This window comes from Osmerus mordax, chromosome 1 (assembly GCF_038355195.1).
Source record: "Osmerus mordax isolate fOsmMor3 chromosome 1, fOsmMor3.pri, whole genome shotgun sequence".
NCBI classification, from domain to species: Eukaryota; Metazoa; Chordata; class Actinopteri; order Osmeriformes; family Osmeridae; genus Osmerus; species Osmerus mordax.
This window is the reverse complement of record NC_090050.1, coordinates 935,109-956,292: the sequence shown is the minus strand read 5'-3', so window position 1 is coordinate 956,292 and position 21,184 is coordinate 935,109. Positions and strand designations below refer to the sequence as shown.

The window sequence follows — 21,184 nt, the reverse complement described above, 5'->3', positions numbered from 1 at the left end:
CTTGAGAAAGCTGTTCTACTATGATAATTGGTGATGAAAATAAATTATGTTCAATAAGATGTACTTGTGTTTATTAACTATTTATTAGATTAGTTAGCTTGGCTGATAGAGCTGTGCTGACGGCTTGCCTCGGTTGCACTCAAACATCGTTGTTTGATGACGACTCTTCCCCTGCGCTACATCAGTGCTTGGCCCGGCATCTTCCGCATTAGCTAAGGGATGCTTTACGTTTAGGTGGTATTTGAGACTGGAAGAACTCCTACAGTAAACAAATTCCGCATAGCACAAGGTGCAAACAACCTTAGTCTTGTCGAGGTTTCCATTGGGAAGCTTCTTAAAAATACATTTTCCCTGAAGCAAACCAGGCGGCTTCATAGCTGCATCCATGTTAGCACGTCACGTTTGATGTGATAATTTCATACACAAGGCATACACACAGGTTCGAAGACTTGTTCTCGCCCCCTACAGTGCAATTCTATGGAGTTAGATTAGTTTCATAATTCAAACAAACAAACGCAACACGATTCACAAATGTATTTCATGATTCACAAATAAATGTAACGCGATTCACAAATGTATTTCGTGATCCACAAATGTAACGATATTCACAAATAAATGACCCCATTACATTTGTTTGCAACCTGACAAACACGAGTTACAAATCGGAGAACACGAGTTACAAATCCCTGCATTTGTGTGTGTGGACTTTTGGAAATTTCCTGACGCGCTTAGATTCACAAATGCATTTTTTCTAAAAGATATTCTCTGCAGCCTATCAGATGTCTCTTCCAATTTTAGCCAATCACAGCTAGCTTGCTAAACGTTAGCCTAGGAAACACTTAAAATTACTAAACATGGATCTTGCCATTCTCAAGAATATTCAATCACGTATTAATAACCGGTTTAATAAGATTAACAAGCAATATTTCACCTACATGCTACCAGACGACATTGCTCGTGATCTGAAGGAGACATTTTGTCCGTTATTATGGCAGGTTGTTGAAGTCCACATAGACACGTTAATGTGATTGGCTAAAATTTGAAGAGACGATCTGATAGGCTGCAGAGAATATCTTTTAGAAAAAAATGCATTTGTGAATCTAAGCGCGTGAATTATGAAACTAATCTAACTCCATACAATTCGGATAGGTATACATCCGTGCTAAAATATCAAGGTGAAAGTCATCATAGCTTGCGTAGTATAGACCCAGCTCCCAACCCAACTTTGAGAATAGATTAACAGCGATATTTTTTTTAAATCGCCCGATAAGAGTCTCACGTTATCGCAGGCCCACCACTAATTATTATGCAAAATCTTGAATGAAAAAACTAAGGATGTCCCTTTCTTCATGAACTACCAGCATCAAATGATAATAAACAATATCCATCCATCCATCATCTTCCGCTTATCCGGGGGTCGGGTCGCGGGGGCAGCAACCTGGGCAGGGAGGCCCAGACTTCCCTCTCCCCGGCCACTTCCACCAGCTCTTCCTGGGGGACCCCGAGGCGTTCCCAGGCCAGCCGAGAGACATAGTCCCTCCAGCGTGTCCTGGGTCTTCCCCGGGGCCTCTTCCCAGTGGGACGTGCCCAGAACACCTCACCAGGGAGCCGTCCAGGAGGCATCCTTATCAGATGCCCGAGCCACCTCAACTGGCCCCTCTCGACGCGGAGGAGCAGCGGTTCTACTCTGAGCCCCTCCCGGATGACCGAGCTTCTCACCCTATCTCTAAGGGAGAGCCCGGACACCCTGCGGAGAAAACTCATTTCGGCCGCTTGCATTCGCAATCCCGTTCTTTCGGTCACTACCCACAGTTCGTGACCATAGGTGAGGGTAGGAACGTAGATCGACTGGTAAACAGAGAGCTTCGCCTTTCGAGTCAGCTCCTTCTTCACCACGACGGACCGATGCAGAGCCCGCATCACTGCGGACGCCGCACCGATCCGTCGATCTCGCGCTCCATCCTTTCCCCACTCGTGATCAAGACCCCGAGATACTTGAACTCCTCCACTTGGGACAAGATCTCCTCCCCGACCCGGAGATTGCACTCCACCCTTTTCCGGTCGATAACCATGGCCTCAGATTTGGAGGTGCTGATTCCCATCCCAGCCGCTTCGCATTCTGTTGCGAACCGCTCCAGTGAGAGCTGAAGGTCACGGCCCGATGAAGCCAACAAGACCACATCATCTGCAAAAAGCAGCGACCCGATCCTGAGGTCACCAAACCGGACCCCCTCAACGCTCTGGCTGCGCCTAGAAATTATGTCCATATAAGTTATGAACAGAATCGGTGACAAAGGGCAGCCCTGGCGGAGTCCAACCCTGTAGTTAGTCTGGAGCCCTGGGTTAAGGGGCAGTTCTATGGATGTATGTGAAGCCCTCTGTGACTATGGAACGCCGAGTTAGTCAAAATTAAATAAATAAATAAATAGGTAAATAAATAAATAAATATGGCTATGAAATAAATTCTGAAATTAAAAAAAGATGGCAATAAATATATAAATATAGCATTATATAATTATATAGCTGAATCAATTTACCGACATCAATAAATAAATAGATTTAATTATTTCAAAATGACGTTTTTGTAAAGACAACATTTTTTTATTTAATGGGACTTTTATTTCCTAATGCCACATTTATTTATTTTTGAGACTTTTACACACCACATTTATTTCCACATATATTTCCACACCACCTTTGTTCTCTCACATATATATTATTATTATTCTTTCTTTTTCCACCCCTAAGCCTCAGTCAATATTTGGACTACATAGACAACGTAGGTGTCAAATGTTTCGTCTTGGTAGCGATTGAGTTGCTTGTATTTTTATTTATGTTCCGTTGCATGGTTTAAGTTTAAATTACGTTTTTGTGACAAAAAAGTGCCTTATGTCAACGAAGGGTACTCAGTGCTAGCCTACGTCACAACGTCGGCACACGTTAGCAACAACGCATTAGATACAACGTGCATAGAGACTGTTGCACAGCAAGTATCGTATCGTGCCGTGGTGTACTAGCAGCATTATACATTTAAGCAATTCAAGACTTGCATGTACAGTAAGTAATGTCACATTAAAGAATGTATTTAAACTCAAGCTTGTGTGGTGCGTCGATGTCTTCAATGCCACAGCCTAAACTTTATGTCAAAAGAAAGTTTTTAATTTCCGTCGCATTCAAACAATCCCCTCAGTGTAGTTTGGCTAGCAACAGCAGCTAGGCTAGCTTGCTCGTAGCACAATTCAGCTTCTCCAGGCAGGGCTCTAGACTGAGACCAAAAAGTTGCTTTTGGCTTTGTTACTGACAATGATCGCTTCCAGCAAACTTTTTTTGAATTAGCCATTCCCCCTAAATAAATATCAAGTTTATTTACGTGTTTGTGGGCATATTTTCAGTCAGCAGATGGTACTAGTACTGTTTGAATCGCGATTCCATCTGAAAAATACTGCCGGTTACAACGTGGTTAGAATTGCTTGTTTCAAAGGGGGTTCAGGTTGTTTATTAACCCTTGTGTTATCTTCGGGTCATTCTGACCCATCAGTCATTGTGACCCACCGTCGTATTGCGACAAATTTACCTCATACAAAAACAAAGTGAAGCATTTTCTTTTAACTGTCGGGCTGTCTCAGACCCCCCACATTGGAATGGTTAAAAGCAAATTATTTTTATTTGTTTTTGTATGGGGTAACATTGGGTAAACACAACGATGGTTCGTTATGAACCTTTGGGTCATGTGACCCGAAGGCAGCACGAGGGGTAAATGGACCCATCTGTAACCGACGCAAGCAAGCACACCCTACAATTTCCCGAGAGATTGTATTCTCTCTAGTTCTTTTTGTTTTGTTTTTACTGTTTAACATGGCAAAGAAATATGTAACTGTTGATTTGCACGCATTGATTATCCCAGCCTCTTCTTCCCTGATAACTGATACAGTCAAGTTAAATATAATAATACACAGTTAAATACATTCGACAAATATACCAATATGAGTCCATGTAATGTTTATATTACCAAAAACTATCTTGTGCTCAAATTAATGCTTTTTTTTGTTGCTTAAGTGCAGGCATTACTTGTTGAGGTCTCTATTTATACTCACACCAAAGCGATTCTAGGACCTAGGTTTGGGCTAAGCCCCTAATGTTTACAACATCTGGCTCCGCCCCTGCCTATCACCACAAATACAATCTAATTCTGTGGGAAACACTGTTGTGAAAATGGTTGTGATAATTGGGTGTGCTCACGCCTTCGGCGAGCACAACCATTGTTCTCTCACATGTATATTATTAGTATTCTTTTTCCACCCCTAAGGATCCCTCAATATTTGCGTTACATAGACAACGCCAGCGTCAAAAGGTTCGTGTTGTTTGCGATTGCGTTGCTCGTATTTTTATTAGTGCTGTCAAACGATAAAAAAAAGGCTCAAGACGCACTTGTTCCGGGAGTACAACGGTACTTAGGAATGGTTCGCTTGACCCGATGTTAGTTTCCTCAAGGATCACAACGACTCTTGCTTAGAGACTTGTTGCTCTTGTGGTTAGTGGTAACTGATTTACATTTTTGTAATCGCTGTGATATATTGTTTTTATTATTGTTGCTTGTTTTTTCCACAGGTACACTTGCACTTATAGCGGTTCATGTTGTTTAATTGTAACTTGTTTAACTACATGCTCTTATGGTTCTTCCCTTTGGCACTTACTTTGGTTGTTCACAATGTGTGCTTCATGTTTTGGCTACTCGCAATGTTATTGTGGCTATCTTGTTGTTATGATCAGTGACCTATGCACTTTGTAAAGCTCTCTCTTGGAAGTCGCTTTGGATAAAAGCGTCTGCTAAATGAATAAATGTAAATGTTAAATATTTATATGTTTGCGCATTAATGTCAGTTCACTCGCGATTAATCGCACATTTTTATCTATTCTAAATGTCCCTTGATTTCTTTTTGGCCCATAATTTTTTTCTCATTTTAATGCTCTTACCAACATGGAAAAGTGGATCGGATTGCTTAGTCTTAGTGCAAATGTTTTTTAGTTGTTTTTTTTTAAACAACATTGCAATCGCCTGGCTTTGACGAGGGGGCGGAGAATTAGCATCAGCTGTGTGCTTGGCCATCAAGTGGTATTTCAGACTGGACGTGCTGCGATGATAGCTCAGTTCACAACAACAAAACACACAGATCACTTTGGTATTGTCAATGGAACCATTTGGCAACTTTTTAAAAGTTAACTTTCCATTCAGAATCTTATTGGCATCCATTTCGGCGTCTCGCGCTCGCCATCCACTCAAAACGTTAGCCTACTACTCTTTAGCCGGCTCGCAAGCCCAAACAAATGTGTGCAGTGTGCCTGTTTTGTTTCCGGTCTAGCTAGATCCGGTGTGATGTTGTAGTTTTTCTAACGTCGTAGTTGTTGCAACAGCATGTGAAAAAAACGAAAGTTTGCTAGGCCAAAAAGAACGTTAATCTTGCAATAAAAGAAATGTACGCCGTTAAAATGGGTTTGCGTTAACGCCGTTAATAACGCGTTTAACTGAACAAATTTTTATTTACATTCCGTTGCACGGTTTAGGCTTGAATTAAGTTTTTGCGGCAAAAAGTGTCTTTTGTCGCACAAGGGAACTCAGTGCATGCCTACGTCACAATGTCAGCACACGTGAGCAACGATGCATAGATATGACGTGCTAGTGTAATAGCAGCATCATGTATTTAGTCAATTCAAGACTTACATGTACAGTAATGTCAAATTAAATAATATATTTAAACTCAAGCTTGTGTGGTGCGTCGCTCTCTTCAATGACAAAGCCTACACTTTGTCAGAAGAACGTTTTTTTTCATTTCCGGCACATTCAAACAATCCCCTTCAGTGAAGTTTGGCTAGCAACAGCAGCTAGGCTAGCTTGCTCGTAGCACAATTCAGCTTCTCCATGAAGGGCTCTAGACTGAGACCAAATGGTTGCTTTTTGCTTTGTTATTGACAATGATCGCTTCCAGCAAACTTCTTTTGAATTAGCCATTTCCCCCTAAATAAATATCAAGCTTATTTACGTGTTTGGGGGCATATTTTCAGTTAGCAGATGATACGGTTTGAATCGCGATTCCATCAGAAAAATACTGCCGGTGACAACGTCGTTAGAATACAGTAGCTTATTTCAAAGGGGGTTCAGCTTGTTTCATAAAAAACTGCAACCGAAGCAAGCTAGCACACCCTACAATTTCCCCAGAAATTGTACCATCTCTAGTTGTTTATAGTACTTCATACAAATGGTACAAAGGTAAATACGGCTATTTCCTCGAGACAGCCCCAAATACGTGATTAGTAGCCTACATTCGGGTAGTACCTACGGCAGGGGTACTCAATTAGAAATCCAAAAGGTCCACTATCCAAATTTCCATTCAGTCCAGGGTCCGGAACAATTATGGTTTATTTTTCTGGCCCTTACCTCAGAGTTCTGGGGGTAATTTTGTTCAAAGTGTCCATGCTTTGTGTCATAGTGACTGACCATAGCTGCAGGAACATAGGCTATTTTATCAGGGGGGGGGGGGGGGGGTGCTTAATGTTGCGGGGCGGTAGGGACGGACTGGGAGTAAAAATAGGGCATGCACAGTCTATGTTTGATGTGATGCTAGTTCGTGAGAACACTAGGATACTTAAGGCTTATATATGCTTCTACGTCTTTTGAAAAACGGACACATGGGAACACCCTCTTCTCCGAGGAACGCCCTCTACGAGCTCTCCGTCAGCCCTCAGAGAGCCCCGGAGAGCTTGACATGCACCTCCTGAATTTTCTAACTATCCGTCGTGAGCGACGGAGAGCTACGGAGACCCCCTTGGCTGTGATTGGTCAGTATTAAGAATCGCTTGCGTCAGGGATAAACAGGACGAACAGAATCCTTTGACCGCCATTGCTGTAAGTTTTCACAATTCATATTTCAGCTAAACAGTACATATAAATCAGCATCTGAATTAAAATGTGATGAGAAATGGGCAGTGTAGTTGCTGAAAATTTGCGTATTTTATTGATGAAACGGCTAATTTGTAAATTTGCTCCGACTTCTCGATAACCTAGGTAAATAAACACTCCACGACGATTTACAAAAAAACGTTGCGCCACCTACTCTTCTGGCGGTGAATTGTTTTCAGCACCCACAGCCTACGGAGAACCATAAACGCAGTCTATCCGTGCGTATCCGTGCGCCCGCCCATTCGTAAATGGAGACGCAGAAGCATATTGCGGCCTTTAATGCTAGCGCGCGAGACAATTTTTTTTGCCTTTAATTGAGCGCAAAATAGTTTTTTGAGCTTTATGTAAAATGAACATAGCCGTTTTTCAATTGGTAAAACCTTGTCTAGTGAAGGTGATGTCTTTTTGTCTCTTAATTTTTCAGCCCCACCCTTACGTATCTTAGCCTGGTTTTCCATTGTTATTCTTCTCCCGGTGCTCCCGATAGCCAGTCCGCCACTGCGGGGCTGGGCTGTGCTGCGGTGGTGAATTTTCAAGTCATATCATTGGAAATTCTCGTGCTGTCAGGGGGTGCTACAGCACTCCTAGTTCCCACGGCCATGATAGTGACGTTTCACATTAACTACCACTATTGACAAGGGCAACTGTCTTATTAAACTTGGAATCAACTTTTCGCCGGGTTTAGAGCACGCCATGTTTTTCGCGAAGGAAGAAACAGGTACTGTTAGCAAATCGATTAGCCTGCGTTGTTGCGAATGACAGACACAACCTGACCCACAGAGGTTGCGGCCAACTTTCAGTGAGTGAGTTGTCATGGTGATTACAGTTATTAAAGCTCCTGATTGGACCTTTGTATTAGACAAGTAAGATAGAAACCAAATTTAGTTGGAACAAAAAGATGTGCTGGTTAAAATGGAAACGTTCCGTCAAAATGAATTAATTCCATAATAATATATCGGTTATAGGTCTGGGTCCGGATAGGGAACCGCCTGGGTCCGGACCCGGACCTCGGCCCGCCAATTAGTGACCCCTGACCTACGGTAACCAGTTGTTTCAGAAGAAGCCAAAACAAGATGTTGCCTGAAGGCCAAGGTAATTAAGAAATACGTGACTGAATTGACTTTTTTTCCATGAGCTTGAATAGCTTGAATAGTAAAGCAGTGGACTATATGTGTTTTTGCTCTAGTGCGATCGAATCCCACTTCATGCGAGCTTGCAAATGTTCCATTTTGTCTCCATTTATTTTGTCGTGAATGGCTGTAATGTAGTGTTCACTTATACTTTCCTATTCGCCGCAGCAAATATGAGATGCGACTTCAAAATCGCAACTAATATGTTTGTGAATTTGTGACGAATCTGGTGATAGAGGCAGACGGAAGCTGCTACTGTTAGGTGAACGCACAGCTGGGAAACCACTTGGGCAATAACACCGGTACTGTATTTGCGCTCAAATTATTGCGAAACAATTTGGCTCGCGCACTCGCTTAAACTTGACAGTTTTTTGGGGGTATTTCACACTGTTCCTTAAGGTCTGACGCTCAAACATGCATCGTGAATTGTAGATTTTTATTTATTTTTATTTATTTATTTCAGGGACAATGCACACTGATCAACAGCAAAACTGTAAGTGCGCCAGAGTTCATCACATGCAAAACACTGTCAGGGGCCGGATTTCTGGTCATCCAGGTGACGTGCAAGGTCCCATCCTCTATTTGCCAACCATATCCATCCATCTTGCCACTCTGTTGACAAAAAGCAGCTACCTTATTGGTGTAGAACGATCACGTGTCAAACCGTGCCACCACTCGTGACCAAAATCCTATTACGCTCTGAAGAAACTAGTTCTGCATAAAACATAGACGCATCGACAATCGACTGGAATTTCAGCTACAAACTTTTCTTTTTTGGTAGCTTAGCACGACTAGTTCTTTTTTATGAGCTAAAGATTGTGTAGATGTCAGACTGTGGAGCGTGATGAAACGATAACAGGGTTCACCTTACGGCCTAAGCCTGGAACACTGCATTTACAACCGTGGTCCATTTTCAATATCCTTGAAAAACTTCCAAACCTTCTTCTTTGTAATTCCCGTGGAAGTATAGTGTCTGAGATCTAAATTTTGGGGCGTGACAAAGGTACAGACCAGAGCCAAAAATGTGGAGCCACATTTGTGAAATGTTGCTTTTTTGAAACCGACATTTTTTTATTGTGAGATTTTTATAGGAAAGAGGTGTCAATGGGACTTGAGGTTCACTGTATGTCCATTTTACCCACCAAACTGTTGTTATTCAACTATGACAAGGTAAACTCAGTTTTGCAGTCAATGACTCCTTTAAACTATTGATGTCCATGCCAAAACTAATCTCAAACGTTAATTCCTTGGATTGGATTAAGCAAGGGGAAGTTTGTATTGTGCATTGTGTTGAACACTTCTTGTATGCATCGAGTTTAGAAGAAAAGAAAGTGATATGAGTAATGAATATATTATTGTTGCTTGCTTTTCTACAGGTACACTCTTGCACTTTTGAGGTTCATGTTGTTTAAATGTAACTTGTTTAACTACATGCTCTTATGGTTCTTGCCTTTGGCACTTATTTGGTTTTTCACAATGTATGCTTCATGTTTTGGCTACCCGCAGATGCAATGATTAATGCATCCATGGCCAGGATATAATTATAAAATATGACATGATTTTAAAAGTGACCTTGAACATCAATTAAGCAATACACTTAAATGTATTTAGTGCTAATAAAATTATTAAGCCTATTTGGAGAGAGATGTTTATAATGTGACAATATGTCAGTCATCGTGTGATAACGAAAATATGACTAGGCCTAGACTATCGGAAGAAGTTGTAGCAGAATCAACCTTGGTAAAGTTGGTTGGAAGTTCGATATTCAACAGATATTCAGACGCCCAGTACTGTGTTAATTTAGCCGGAGTTTAGCGACGCTACGACCGGCCGCTTAGCTTTTGGCTGCCTAAACAACACGTATATTTAGGGACCATCAACAAATTACACATTTAAAATTTTAAAAATAAAAGTCGAAGAAAAAGTCGAAAGGTCAATAGATTTTCAACAACATGAACTAGGAACATAAAAAATTAAGTTTAACTGTTCAAAATGTATGCATACACATTGCACAGCCTTTATTTAGTTTATTTTCATTTCAGGTTGTAACAAAATGTTTTTTAATTCAAAATAAATCTTCAAACTTCAATAGCTTTTTGGTCATGTGACGTATCATCCTCAAATTAGTTTCAGAGTGTTCATTGACTATGCATACATGTTGCACAGCCTTTAGTTTTTTCATTTTCACCTTACACTATTTTCAGTGAATTTCTGAAAGTTTGAAACTTCAATAGCTTTTTGGTCATGTGACGTATCATCCTCAAATTATTTTCAGTGTTCACTGACTATGCATACATGTTGCACAGCCTTTAGTTTTTTCATTTTCACCTTACACTATTTTCAGTGAATTTCTGAAAGTTTGAAACTTCAATAGCTTTTTGGTCATGTGACGTATCATCCTCAAATTATTTTCAGTGTTCCCTGACTATGCATACATGTTGCACAGCCTTTAGTTTTTTCATTTTCACCTCAAACTATTTTCAGTGAATTTCTGAAAGTTCGAAACTTCAATAGCTTTGTGGTCATGTGACGTATCATCCTCAAATCTATTTCAGAGTGTTCATTGACTATGTATACATGTTGCACAGCCTTTATTTTGTTCATTTTGTACGGCTGTACTCAGAGTGACTAAAACACCAATTCCTGCTAACGACTCTGCTTCTGTCTGGAGGGCTTAGGCAGATCACCAACTACAAGCCCAGAGCCCCCCACACCGTTAACGACTCCCAAATGGCCAACGACCTGAAAGAGTTCCACTGCAGATTTGAAAGACAATTGGACTGTCCTGAACTGCACCTCCCCACCCAAGAGGCCTCCCCCCCACCACAGTGACGACTCTCCATTCAGGAGAGAGAAGTTAACAGACTTTTAAAGAGGCAGAACCCTCGCAAAGCAGCTGGGCCGGACTCTGTGTCTCCAGCCACCCTCAAGCACTGCGCTGACCAGTTGTCTCCGGTGTTCACCACCATCTTCAACACCTCCCTGGAGACATGCCATGTGCCAGCCCGTCTCAAGTCCTCCACCATCATCCCTGTGCCCAAAAAGCCAAGGCCAACAGGACATAATGACTACAGACCCATCGCACTGACCTCTGTGGTAATGAAGTCTTCAAAGACTCCTCAAAGCCATCACGGACCCTCTCCTGGACCCCCTGCAGTTTGCCTACAGAGCCAACAGGTCTGTGGACGACACAGTTAACATGGCCCTCCACTTCACCCTACATCACCTGGACTCCCCAGCATCCTACGCCAGGATCCTGTTTGTGGACTTTAACTCTGCCTTCAATACCATCATCCCCGCCCTGCTTCAGGACAAGCTCTCCCAGCTGAACGTGCCCAACTCCATCTGCAGGTGGATTACAGACTTCCTGTCTGACAGGAAGCAGTGTGTTAAGCTGGGAACACACGTCTCTGACTCATTTACATTTAGTCATTTAGCAGACGCTCTTATCCAGAGCGACTTACAGTAAGTACAGGGACATTCCCCCCGAGGCAAGTAGGGTGAAGTGCCTTGCCCAAGGACACAACGTCATTTGACTCAGCTGGGAATCGAACTGGCAACCTTCAGATTACTAGCCCGACTCCCTCACCGCTCAGCCACCTGACTCCCGGTCCATCAGCACAGGATCTCCTCAGGGCTGCATCCTTTCCCCTCTGCTCTTCTCCCTATATAGCAACAGCTGCACCTCCAGTCATCCATCCGACAAACTTGAAGTTTGCGAATGACACCACCCTCATTGGGCTCATCTCTGACAGGGACGAGTCTGATTACAACTGGGAAGCTGACAACCTGGTCACCTGGTGCAGCCAGAACAACTTAGAGCTAAATGGTCTTAAGACAGTGGATATGGTTGTGGACTTTAGGAAGAACAGCCCCACTCACCCCCATCACCCTGTGCGACTCCCCAGTCAACACTGCGGAGTCCTTCCGCTTCCTGGGCACTATCCTCTCCCAGGACCTCAAGTAGGAACTGAACATCAGCTCCCTCACCAAGAAAGCACAACAGAGGATGTACTTCTTACGGCAGCTGAAGAAATTCAACCTGCCAAAGACAATGATGGTGCACTTCTACACAGCCATTATTGAGTCATCCTCACCTCCTCCATCACCGTCTGGTATGCTGCTGCCACTGCCAAGGACAAGAGCAGACTGCAGTGTATCTTCCGCGCTGCTGAGAAGGTAATTGGCTGCAATATGCCTACCCTCGAGGACCTGCACACCTCGAGGACCATGAGGCGAGTGAGGAAATTCTGATTCTGATTTTCTTCTCACACTATTGTAGATGAATTTCTGAATGTTTGAAACGTCAAAAGGTTTTCGGTCATGTGACATGTATATTTCAAAGGCCTGTTTAACTGCTAACAAAGTACATTTGCACATGTCCATTTTGAGGCTGAGACTTTCTCTCATCTAATCACAATTTGTGTTAATGACAGAGACATATCCAAACCCTTCGACTCCTAGGAAGTGGAGTAAGGGGTAAAACCAAAAGGCCAACTGTAAAGTAAAATAGGCCTGGACTGGTAATTTGTCATACCGGGCAAATGCCCGGCTGGCTGAGGCACCTTTTGGGCCGGTGTAAAATAAAAACGTGATAAGAAGAAGCCCTTATTCCAGATGGCAACAGACATTCTGGAGTACTCAGGTATGGAGTTAAATTGGAGATTACGTCTGATTGAATTCAATATTAACTTTTGGCTTGAAATATACTTTCATTTTGTTCCAGTCTTTGATGAAAACAATGACTGTTCACTGTGCGGAACAGACAAGTCCCCTGGATGTGGACCAAATACAATATGGGTCAGCTATTTCATTGTAACGCTAGTGTGAATGTAATTATGACAATACTACTTAAAGACATGCATTCATGTCAATATGATGATAAATTAACTCCAGAAATGATATGGTTTACATGTATGTAAATCTTACAATCTGTGTGGAGGAAACAAAATGTGTATGCCTGGTTTAAACTAACCAATAATTACCATTGCTCACACACAAATAACTATTTTAAAGCTTTATTTGCTACAATCCAACAAAAACCCAGCAGTAAGACACAAGGTCATTATTAGAAATATAGATAATCTGAGGGCATTTCTTATGCTAGTGTGTTACAGGTTGTCATTCATGGACTTTAATACTTTAAAACAATATTATTGTAATTACTTTTTAGATCCAGTGTGACTTGTCAAAGATGGTTCCATCAGGTATGCCTTGGCATGACTACACCTGTCCTGAACAAAGTAAAGAGAAGAAGATGGAAGTGTTGTCTTTGTCACTGACCGTCTTCTGTAAGTCAAATTAGGAAGTCAAAATCTTCAATATTTTCATTTGAACTGTCAGACTGACTACACAATAAAATAAAAAGATATCTTATTAATACTTCTTACATGTGTTTTTCAGGAAACCACAGGATTTTGACACCAATGTTGATGAGGTGGCTGCTATACGTCTGCTGCAATTATTTTTCTTGCATCCAAATAATTTATTTTATTCATTTGCTTATTTCTTTAGTCTCAATCCCTTTTAGCACAACATTTTCTTTGTATTGCTTAGAACATTTATTTAAGTATTATCAGGGAAATAACAATTATGTGGCTTGTGTTCTGTATTTAACTGTTTTGAATGTGTTTAGTTGCATTGTTATTAAAGAGCTATTATACTTTATCCTCTACAATCTTTTGGTGTGACCATGCACCTGGTCTTGTGTAATAAAGCTATCAGATGAATAGCACTCCAGTTATTTGATCATGTCATGCCATGTGCAATGGCATAGATATTGCAGTTTGATACTGTTTAGTGGTTGCATGTTCTGGGTGTGTTGGAAGGAGATGGCGGTGGAATATCAGCACTGCTTCTCCTCCTAAATAGCCCGTTCAGCAATTTATACGTATATATGTCATTTATTTACTAAACCAAAAGGAAAGAAAAGTGAATGGACACAAATGGATTTGAGGATGATAGGTCACATGACCAAAAGGCTATTGAAGTTTGAAATACTAAACAATTCATTGAAAAAAGTGTGAGGTAAAAATGAAAAAACTAAAGGCTGTGCAACATGTATACATAGTCAATGCAGTGTTTCCTCTAGGATTTTTTTTTGCAGTGGGGGCAGGTTCCCCCCCCCCCCCCCCCCCCCCCCCGAGTGAGAATGTCGCCCGGTAGACAGCATAGGCTAGTATTAGGCAGCAGCCATGTCTTCACTTCATGTCACAAAGTTCATAATTTTACAGTTTTACAGTTAAATCTACACAAAAAAAAGTCGAGCAGGGAAGCTTTCAAGATATATGGGAAATCTGCTTTTTGCACCTAAAATAGAAACGTGAGCAAAGGCAGCAATCGTTATCTAATCAACAGACGTGCAATTTACTGTAGCTAGCAGGGGAAGAATACAAACAACAAAAATCACCAGTTAACTTAATTTAAATTAGCAAGAACTATAGACTAATACAATAACAGGCTTAAATGAACTGACAACATAAGTTATACAACTTACGCTACAGTTCTCAAGGACGCACACTCGCAATCACAACTGCGGTGTGAAGCGCGTCTGTGCTATTCTCCGACATGCACTCTAACAATCACTGCTGATAGACGGCCTAAAATTTTGTACAGCCGTATTTCTGATACCGTGGCGGCAGAAATGTAGCCGTGGCGGGCCGCCACGCCAAAATCAACATAGAGGAAACACTGCAATGAACACTCTGAAATAGATTTGAGGATGATAGGTCACATGACCAAAAAGCTATTGAAGTTTGAAATATTCAAAAATCCATCTTCAATAATGTGAGATGAAAATGAACAAAATAAAGGCTGTGCAACATGTATGCGTAGTCATTGAACTCTCTGAAATGGATTTGAGGTTTATACGTCACATGACCAAAAAGCTATTGAAGTTTGAAATACTGAAAAATTCACAGATATTGATGGATTGACCATCAGAAGAACCATTTGTTCTAAGTTTATATAAGGCAGGGTTTTAGGGTTGTTCTTCACCACTCTCTCGGACGACCTGTAGGTTACATCTGCATGTCTTTCGCTATGACCGGTCCAGAGTACTCTGTTAATTCTTAAATTGTACAAACTAAATAAATTATATTGAAACCGCCATCTTGACTATTCAGATCTACACAGTGCCACTTGAATTTGCGCCACATCAAAGTGAAAATGAAAAAACTAAAGGCTGTGCAACATGTATGCATAGTCAATGAACACTGAAATGGATTTGAGGATGATAGGTCACATGACCAAAAAGCTATTGAAGTTTGAAATACTGAAAAATTCACTGAAAATTGTTTGAAGTGAAAATGAAAAAGCTAAAGGCTGTGCAACATGTATGCATAGTCAGTGAACACTCTGAAACTAATTTGAGGATGATACGTCACATGACCAAAAAGCTATTGAAGTTTCGAACTTTCAGAAATTCACTGAAAATAGTGTGAGGTGAAAATGAAAAAACTAAAGGCTGTGCAACATGTATGCATAGTCAATGAACACTCTGAAACTAATTTGAGGATGATACGTCCAGAGTTCTAAATTAACTTTTTGGATCACCAGCCAATGTGGCAATCAGAATTTCCACTAGCCAAATTCTTTCCGGTGAAAATATGAACAATTAGGAGTTTCACTGAATGCATTGGATCATTTTATTAACCTTGTTGTCATGAAAAACACAGAAAATGAAGTAAAATGAAGCACAGAAGTGTGATGCAAGGGTATGTGAAATCACCAACACGTGACTAAGTAAGGACACGATTTATTGTAAATGGATAAAACGTCCATTCGCGTCATGAGATTGACTCCTGCCCATGCATTTACAGTAACGTTTTGTCCTAAGCAGGCATTAATTAAACTGACCTAATATACCCTTTATTAAGAACAGTGTATTTACATTACAGAAGACTGTCAGTAAGCAACATAATTGTTCTTATGCGTAGACTAAATGCTGCAATCCTTACAAAACATGACAACATTTTCATTGTCAAACACAAGCCATTCCCGACCCGTCAGCCATTTGGCATTAACGTTACATTTTCTTTTCTTCGTTTCTCTAGTGCTATCAATATCCTCATCCCCTGCCTCGTTCCTCTTCTCGCCCCCAGAAGTTTGTCCTAACCACCGCCGCATTAAGTTAACCTTTTACTTTACTACTCTAGCTAGTTCTTATTACCTCCTATGATCCGCTATGCTTCGTCTTACTTCTTCCTTGTGTTTTCTGGTGGACGCTCCGTTCGTTTCCACCGTTTCTCGCGCCGGTTTCACTTCAACTGCGCGCAGCCAATGCGCGTATAAAACGTTATCACGTAGCATTACGGCAAACTTAGGAAGTACTGCCAGGGGGATAAATGACCGAGAACCATGCCGAGAACAGAGCCTTATGTATCATTCATGTAATGCCTCATGCATCACCGGCCAAACTGGCTAGTGAGTTTTTATTAGCACCCGCCAAAATGAATTTTAACCCGCATTTGGCGGGTTGGCGGGTGTTAATTTAGAACCCTGGATACGTCACATGACCAAAAAGCTATTGAAGTTTGAAGATTTATTTTGAATTAAAAAACATTTTGTTACAACCTGAAATTAAAATAAACTAAATCAAGGCTGTGCAATGTGTATGCATACATTTTGAACAGTTAAACTTAATTTTTATGTTCCTAGTTCATGTTGTTGAAAAGCTATTGACTTTTGAAATTTTAAATGTGTAATTTGTTGATGGTCCCTAAACATACGCGTTGTTTAGGCAGCCAAAAGCATAGGCTAAGCGGCCGGTTGTAGCGTCGCTAAACCCCGGCTAAATTAACACAATACTGGGCGTCTGAATATCTGTTGAATATCGAACTTCCAACCAACTTTACCACGGTGCAGAATCACGTGAACAATTCCAGGATATGCTTTTTTTCATTGGTTGTTGCGTTAAATCTTACCCAGATACAAAAGTGCTATTTTCTGATTGGCTATTGTGTAGCCCCTTTCTGTTTGTTGATCGGTTAAGCGCTGCGGCATATTAAATATATTATAAATAGTTTTTCCGCGTGAGAAATACAATGTGTGGCGGGAGTGCGTGACAAAAGACCAAAATGAGTTACTGTCACGCTCAATGCGTGACACTTGAGAGCCCTGGGGACCCCTTACGCTAAGGTGTATATCCTAATTTTCTGACCGTGCTACATCAAATAAGATGTAATGCATATAAACACAGGAGATTATAATCAACTGTAGTTATTAATATCGAACCTGTTCGGTGAAGCTTGATTTCAGGTTGAGTAACAATGTCCAACAACCGTTGCAGTCGCGCACTCTCCGCCTTTGAATGATAAATCTCCTCTTCGAACTCGGCAAACGATTTTTCAGCGGCAGCAAATATCTCCAAAGCTGCTGTTGTTAATCGTTGACTGATCAAATCCCTGAACACATCTAGTTTAGACATTCTGGTGGTGAAAAAATCGGAACGTTTACGAAACTGTAACTCGAGGAAGTTACATTTCTCCTTGAGGCTCGTTCTTTCTAGCCGGATGTAAACAACTCTTCCTGTTCCAGTGATCAGTTCACTGGCTTCTTCGAACCTATCCTGGCGCCATCTGCTGTGGTGGAGTTGGATCATTCGTGGCTTAACTGCATATACCGTACACTGTAAACATTTCAAAGCCATTCAGAGATAGCGTCCTGTTGGTTTCTGTTGAAGGTGTTCAGTGACAAAACATGTAGCCTAAATAACATAAGGAACGTTTTCTAACCCTAACCCTAACCCATGGATGACGAGCTCTCCCTCACAGCCCACATTGCTGCGGTCTCCCGGTCGTGTAGATTAACCCTCTACAATATCCGGAAGATAGCTGTAGGAGATACCTGTCTGAGCATTCCACCCAGCTGCTAGTCCAAGCACTTGTCCTCTCAAAGTTGGACTACTGCAACTCGCTGCTCGCCGGTCTCCCAGCATGCGCAACCCGCCCTCTCCAAAGGATTCAGAACGCGGCAGCCCGTCTGGTCTTCTATCTACCCAGACGCTCAAAACTCTGGTACTGACCTTCCGAGCGGTGAACGGGACTACACCCGACTACATCAAGTCTCTCCTCCAGCCTTACACCCCCCCACCACCACCTACGGTCTTCTTCTGACAACCGTCTGGTGGTCCCACCTCTCAAGAGCGCCCAGTCCCAACACAAGCTCTTCTCCTGTCTGGCCCCCCAATGGTGGAATCACCTCCTCACCTCCATCAGAGACACTGCCTGTCTCCCCACCTTCAAGAAAAGGCTTAAGACACACTTGTTCCGGGAGTACAACGGTACTTAGGAAAGATTTGCTGGACCTGATGTTAGCTTCCTTCAGGAACATAATGACTCTTACAGAGGGACTTGTTGCTCTTGTTGGTTAGTTGTAACTGATTTAACTTCTTGTACTCGCTGTGAATTATATGATATTATTGTTGCTTGCTTTTTTCTACAGGTACACTCTTGCACTTTTAAGGTTCATGTTGTTTAATTTGTAACTTGTTTAATTACATCCTCTTATGGTTCTCCCCATTGGCACTTATATGCTTTTCACAATGTATGCTTCATGTTTGGCTACTCGCAATGTTTTGGGGCTATCTCGTTGTTATGATCAGTGACCTATGCTCTTTTGTAAAGCTCTCTCTTGGAAGTCGCTTTGGATAAAAGCGTCTGCTAAATGAATAAATGTAAATAACACTTTCTTCCTCCAAGCAATCAAACTTCTGAACTCTTGATCGCTCACGATACATACCTATATACTGTATATCTGCACCGTATTTATCAGCCTCAGGCTGAGTTCACATTCTATACTGCTCTAATAACATAGTGGCAAATGACTATAAACCGACAGCTACATGTCACCACGCCACTTTTGTTTATCTCCTGTATTTTGTACATTGTGTTGTGTAACAGATAAGGAGTAAGGAGTCAGGTGGCTGAGCGGTTAGGGAATCGGGCTAGTAATCTGAAGGTTGCCAGTTTGATTCCCGGCCGTGCCAAATGACGTTGTGTCCTTGGGCAAGGCACTTCACCCTACTTGCCTCGGGGGGAATGTCCCTGTACTTACTGTAAGTCGCTCTGGATAAGAGCGTCTGCTAAATGACTAAATGTAAATGTAGATGTGTAACTTGCGTTAAGTGTAAATGATAATCTAGGGTAATTGTTACACTGCTATGTTGCCTGGAACAGCAGTATATGGTTGAGTGACAATAAAAGGATTTGATTTTGATGAAGATGGCCATCATTCTCACATGAACCCATAGTTAAGGTTTGTTCTTCATTAGTTTGTGATTAGCATGTATCATTAGTTCATATATAAGTGAGTATTAATGCAAGTTTTAATGCATGTAATGTTACTGTAAAGTGTTACCCGAAAAGGAGCACATTGTAAACACAACGGATTTCTTAGCAACCTACTGTGATGTCATACTGTAGAATTAGAACACAGTCAGGAAAGTCTGGTCAAATGAGTCAATCGTGTCAGTCACCTGCGATACACACCAGCGATATACTCCTGCATATTTACTACTGTTTGTATAGCTCTCGTCGTCTTGTTGCATTCTTGCACACTCCTATTGATTTCCTATCAATATTCTACTTCAAAGATCCTTCCAAGGTATGCACTTTAATTGTATTTAAATATTTGTAAAGGGTCGATTCTACTCATTGAAGAAGTTGATGATTTTATAAATGTGATTGGAGAGTGGTGAACACATCTCTGTTGAGCTGTTTTGCTTGGTAAAGGTCAGCAGTATCCAAGTAACCCCCAAATCCTCCTGGTTCTAATCCATTTCCTGTGGTATTCATGTTCCCTCAGAGTGATCATGGATTCCATGTCCAACCACACTCTCCTCTGGGTGCAGTCCTACCTTGATGAGCAGGTAGGCCCAACACTCACCACACCATACAACTGGCCTGCACCTACAGTAGCCAATTTAGATGAGGTGTGTGTCTCAGCTCAGAGGTTTCACCGCTAATAATTGGTCTGTCTCCAGCGCCAGCTCATCAGGGAGTTCCTGAGTCTTCAGGAGCAGGGGGGGATCCCCTCTGACATCAGTATCCACCTCATGAGGGGATGGATCCTGTCTAATGCCAGGACCGCCTTCCTGAACAGGTGGGTAGTCACACTGATCACCTTCACCACTTGGTAGAATGATTGACTATTACACTCACAAACAAACTCTCACACACACACACTGACACACAGTCATTCACACTCTCTCTCTCTTTCATACATCTTAACGTGCTGATAATAAATTCATTGTGTTGTTTAGATTTCAGGAAATGGTGGAAGGGAACCCTCTCCACTTCATGGAGTTGGTGAGGAACAGATTACCTTTCACTAACTAACTGACTAACTAACCAACTGACAAGCTAACTAACTAACTACAGATATGAAGACACATTCAAAATATTCGTTTTCTCTTTGAAAATGAGCAATTAATGAGCAAAGTTGAAGCTGTATTGCTCATGCTGAAGCCAGCCTGCTCTTGTCCACACAGATGTGGAAGGTGAAGGCCTACCACAGGCTCAGAGAGCTTGAGCAGGGAGTTCTACGAGAGCTTCATACGCAGGCATGCGAGTCCTCTCCGTTCTCCAGCCAGGTAGAGTCACGTGCTTTAATCTCTGATACACTCTACTGCCATCACAGTGGTCTGTGGGCTTGTTTAGGTCTCAGTATGTAAGCTGATGCTTCATGTTTCTCCAGCTGCCAGCCTGCACCACTCTGATGAGTGGTGACGCAGGGCACCTCACCCACACCACCCTCCAGAGGGCCCTCTCTGACATGGGCTCCAGGGTGAGGAGAGCAGAGACCCAGACCAGGAGGATGCCCAGGCAGGTTGTGGTGCACAGCCAGACCATCAAGCACATCATCTCCCAGGTGCTTCTCCAGGTCAACCACCAGGCCTTTCAGCAAGGGCTCTGTCCGCAGACAAGCTCTCTCGTCCTCGACACCCAGGAACGCCTCTGGTGCTTCCCCTGGGTCCAGGTGACCGAGGAGAAGCAGATGGCCAACACTCTCCTGCAGTCCTCTGCTGCCTACCAGGTGGCCAAGGCGGTCGTGGAGAGGCTGGAGCAGGTGTTAGCCCCAAGGCCTGTGCTGGCAAGAG

At 42.1% G+C, this 21,184-nt stretch overlaps 1 protein-coding gene across 1 annotated transcript in view; it reads right to left on the bottom strand.

Moving 5' to 3' along the window:
• Window positions 1-17,577, bottom strand: part of LOC136942824 (gastrula zinc finger protein XlCGF57.1-like) — a 34,631-nt gene extending 17,054 nt beyond the window's left edge. The window contains exon 1 of the mRNA XM_067235838.1: window positions 17,320-17,577. Within this exon, the coding sequence (XP_067091939.1) occupies window positions 17,320-17,512 (193 nt within the window). The 5' untranslated portion in view covers window positions 17,513-17,577. The remainder of the gene's footprint in view (window positions 1-17,319) is intronic.
• Window positions 17,578-21,184: the final 3,607 nt, after the last annotated feature.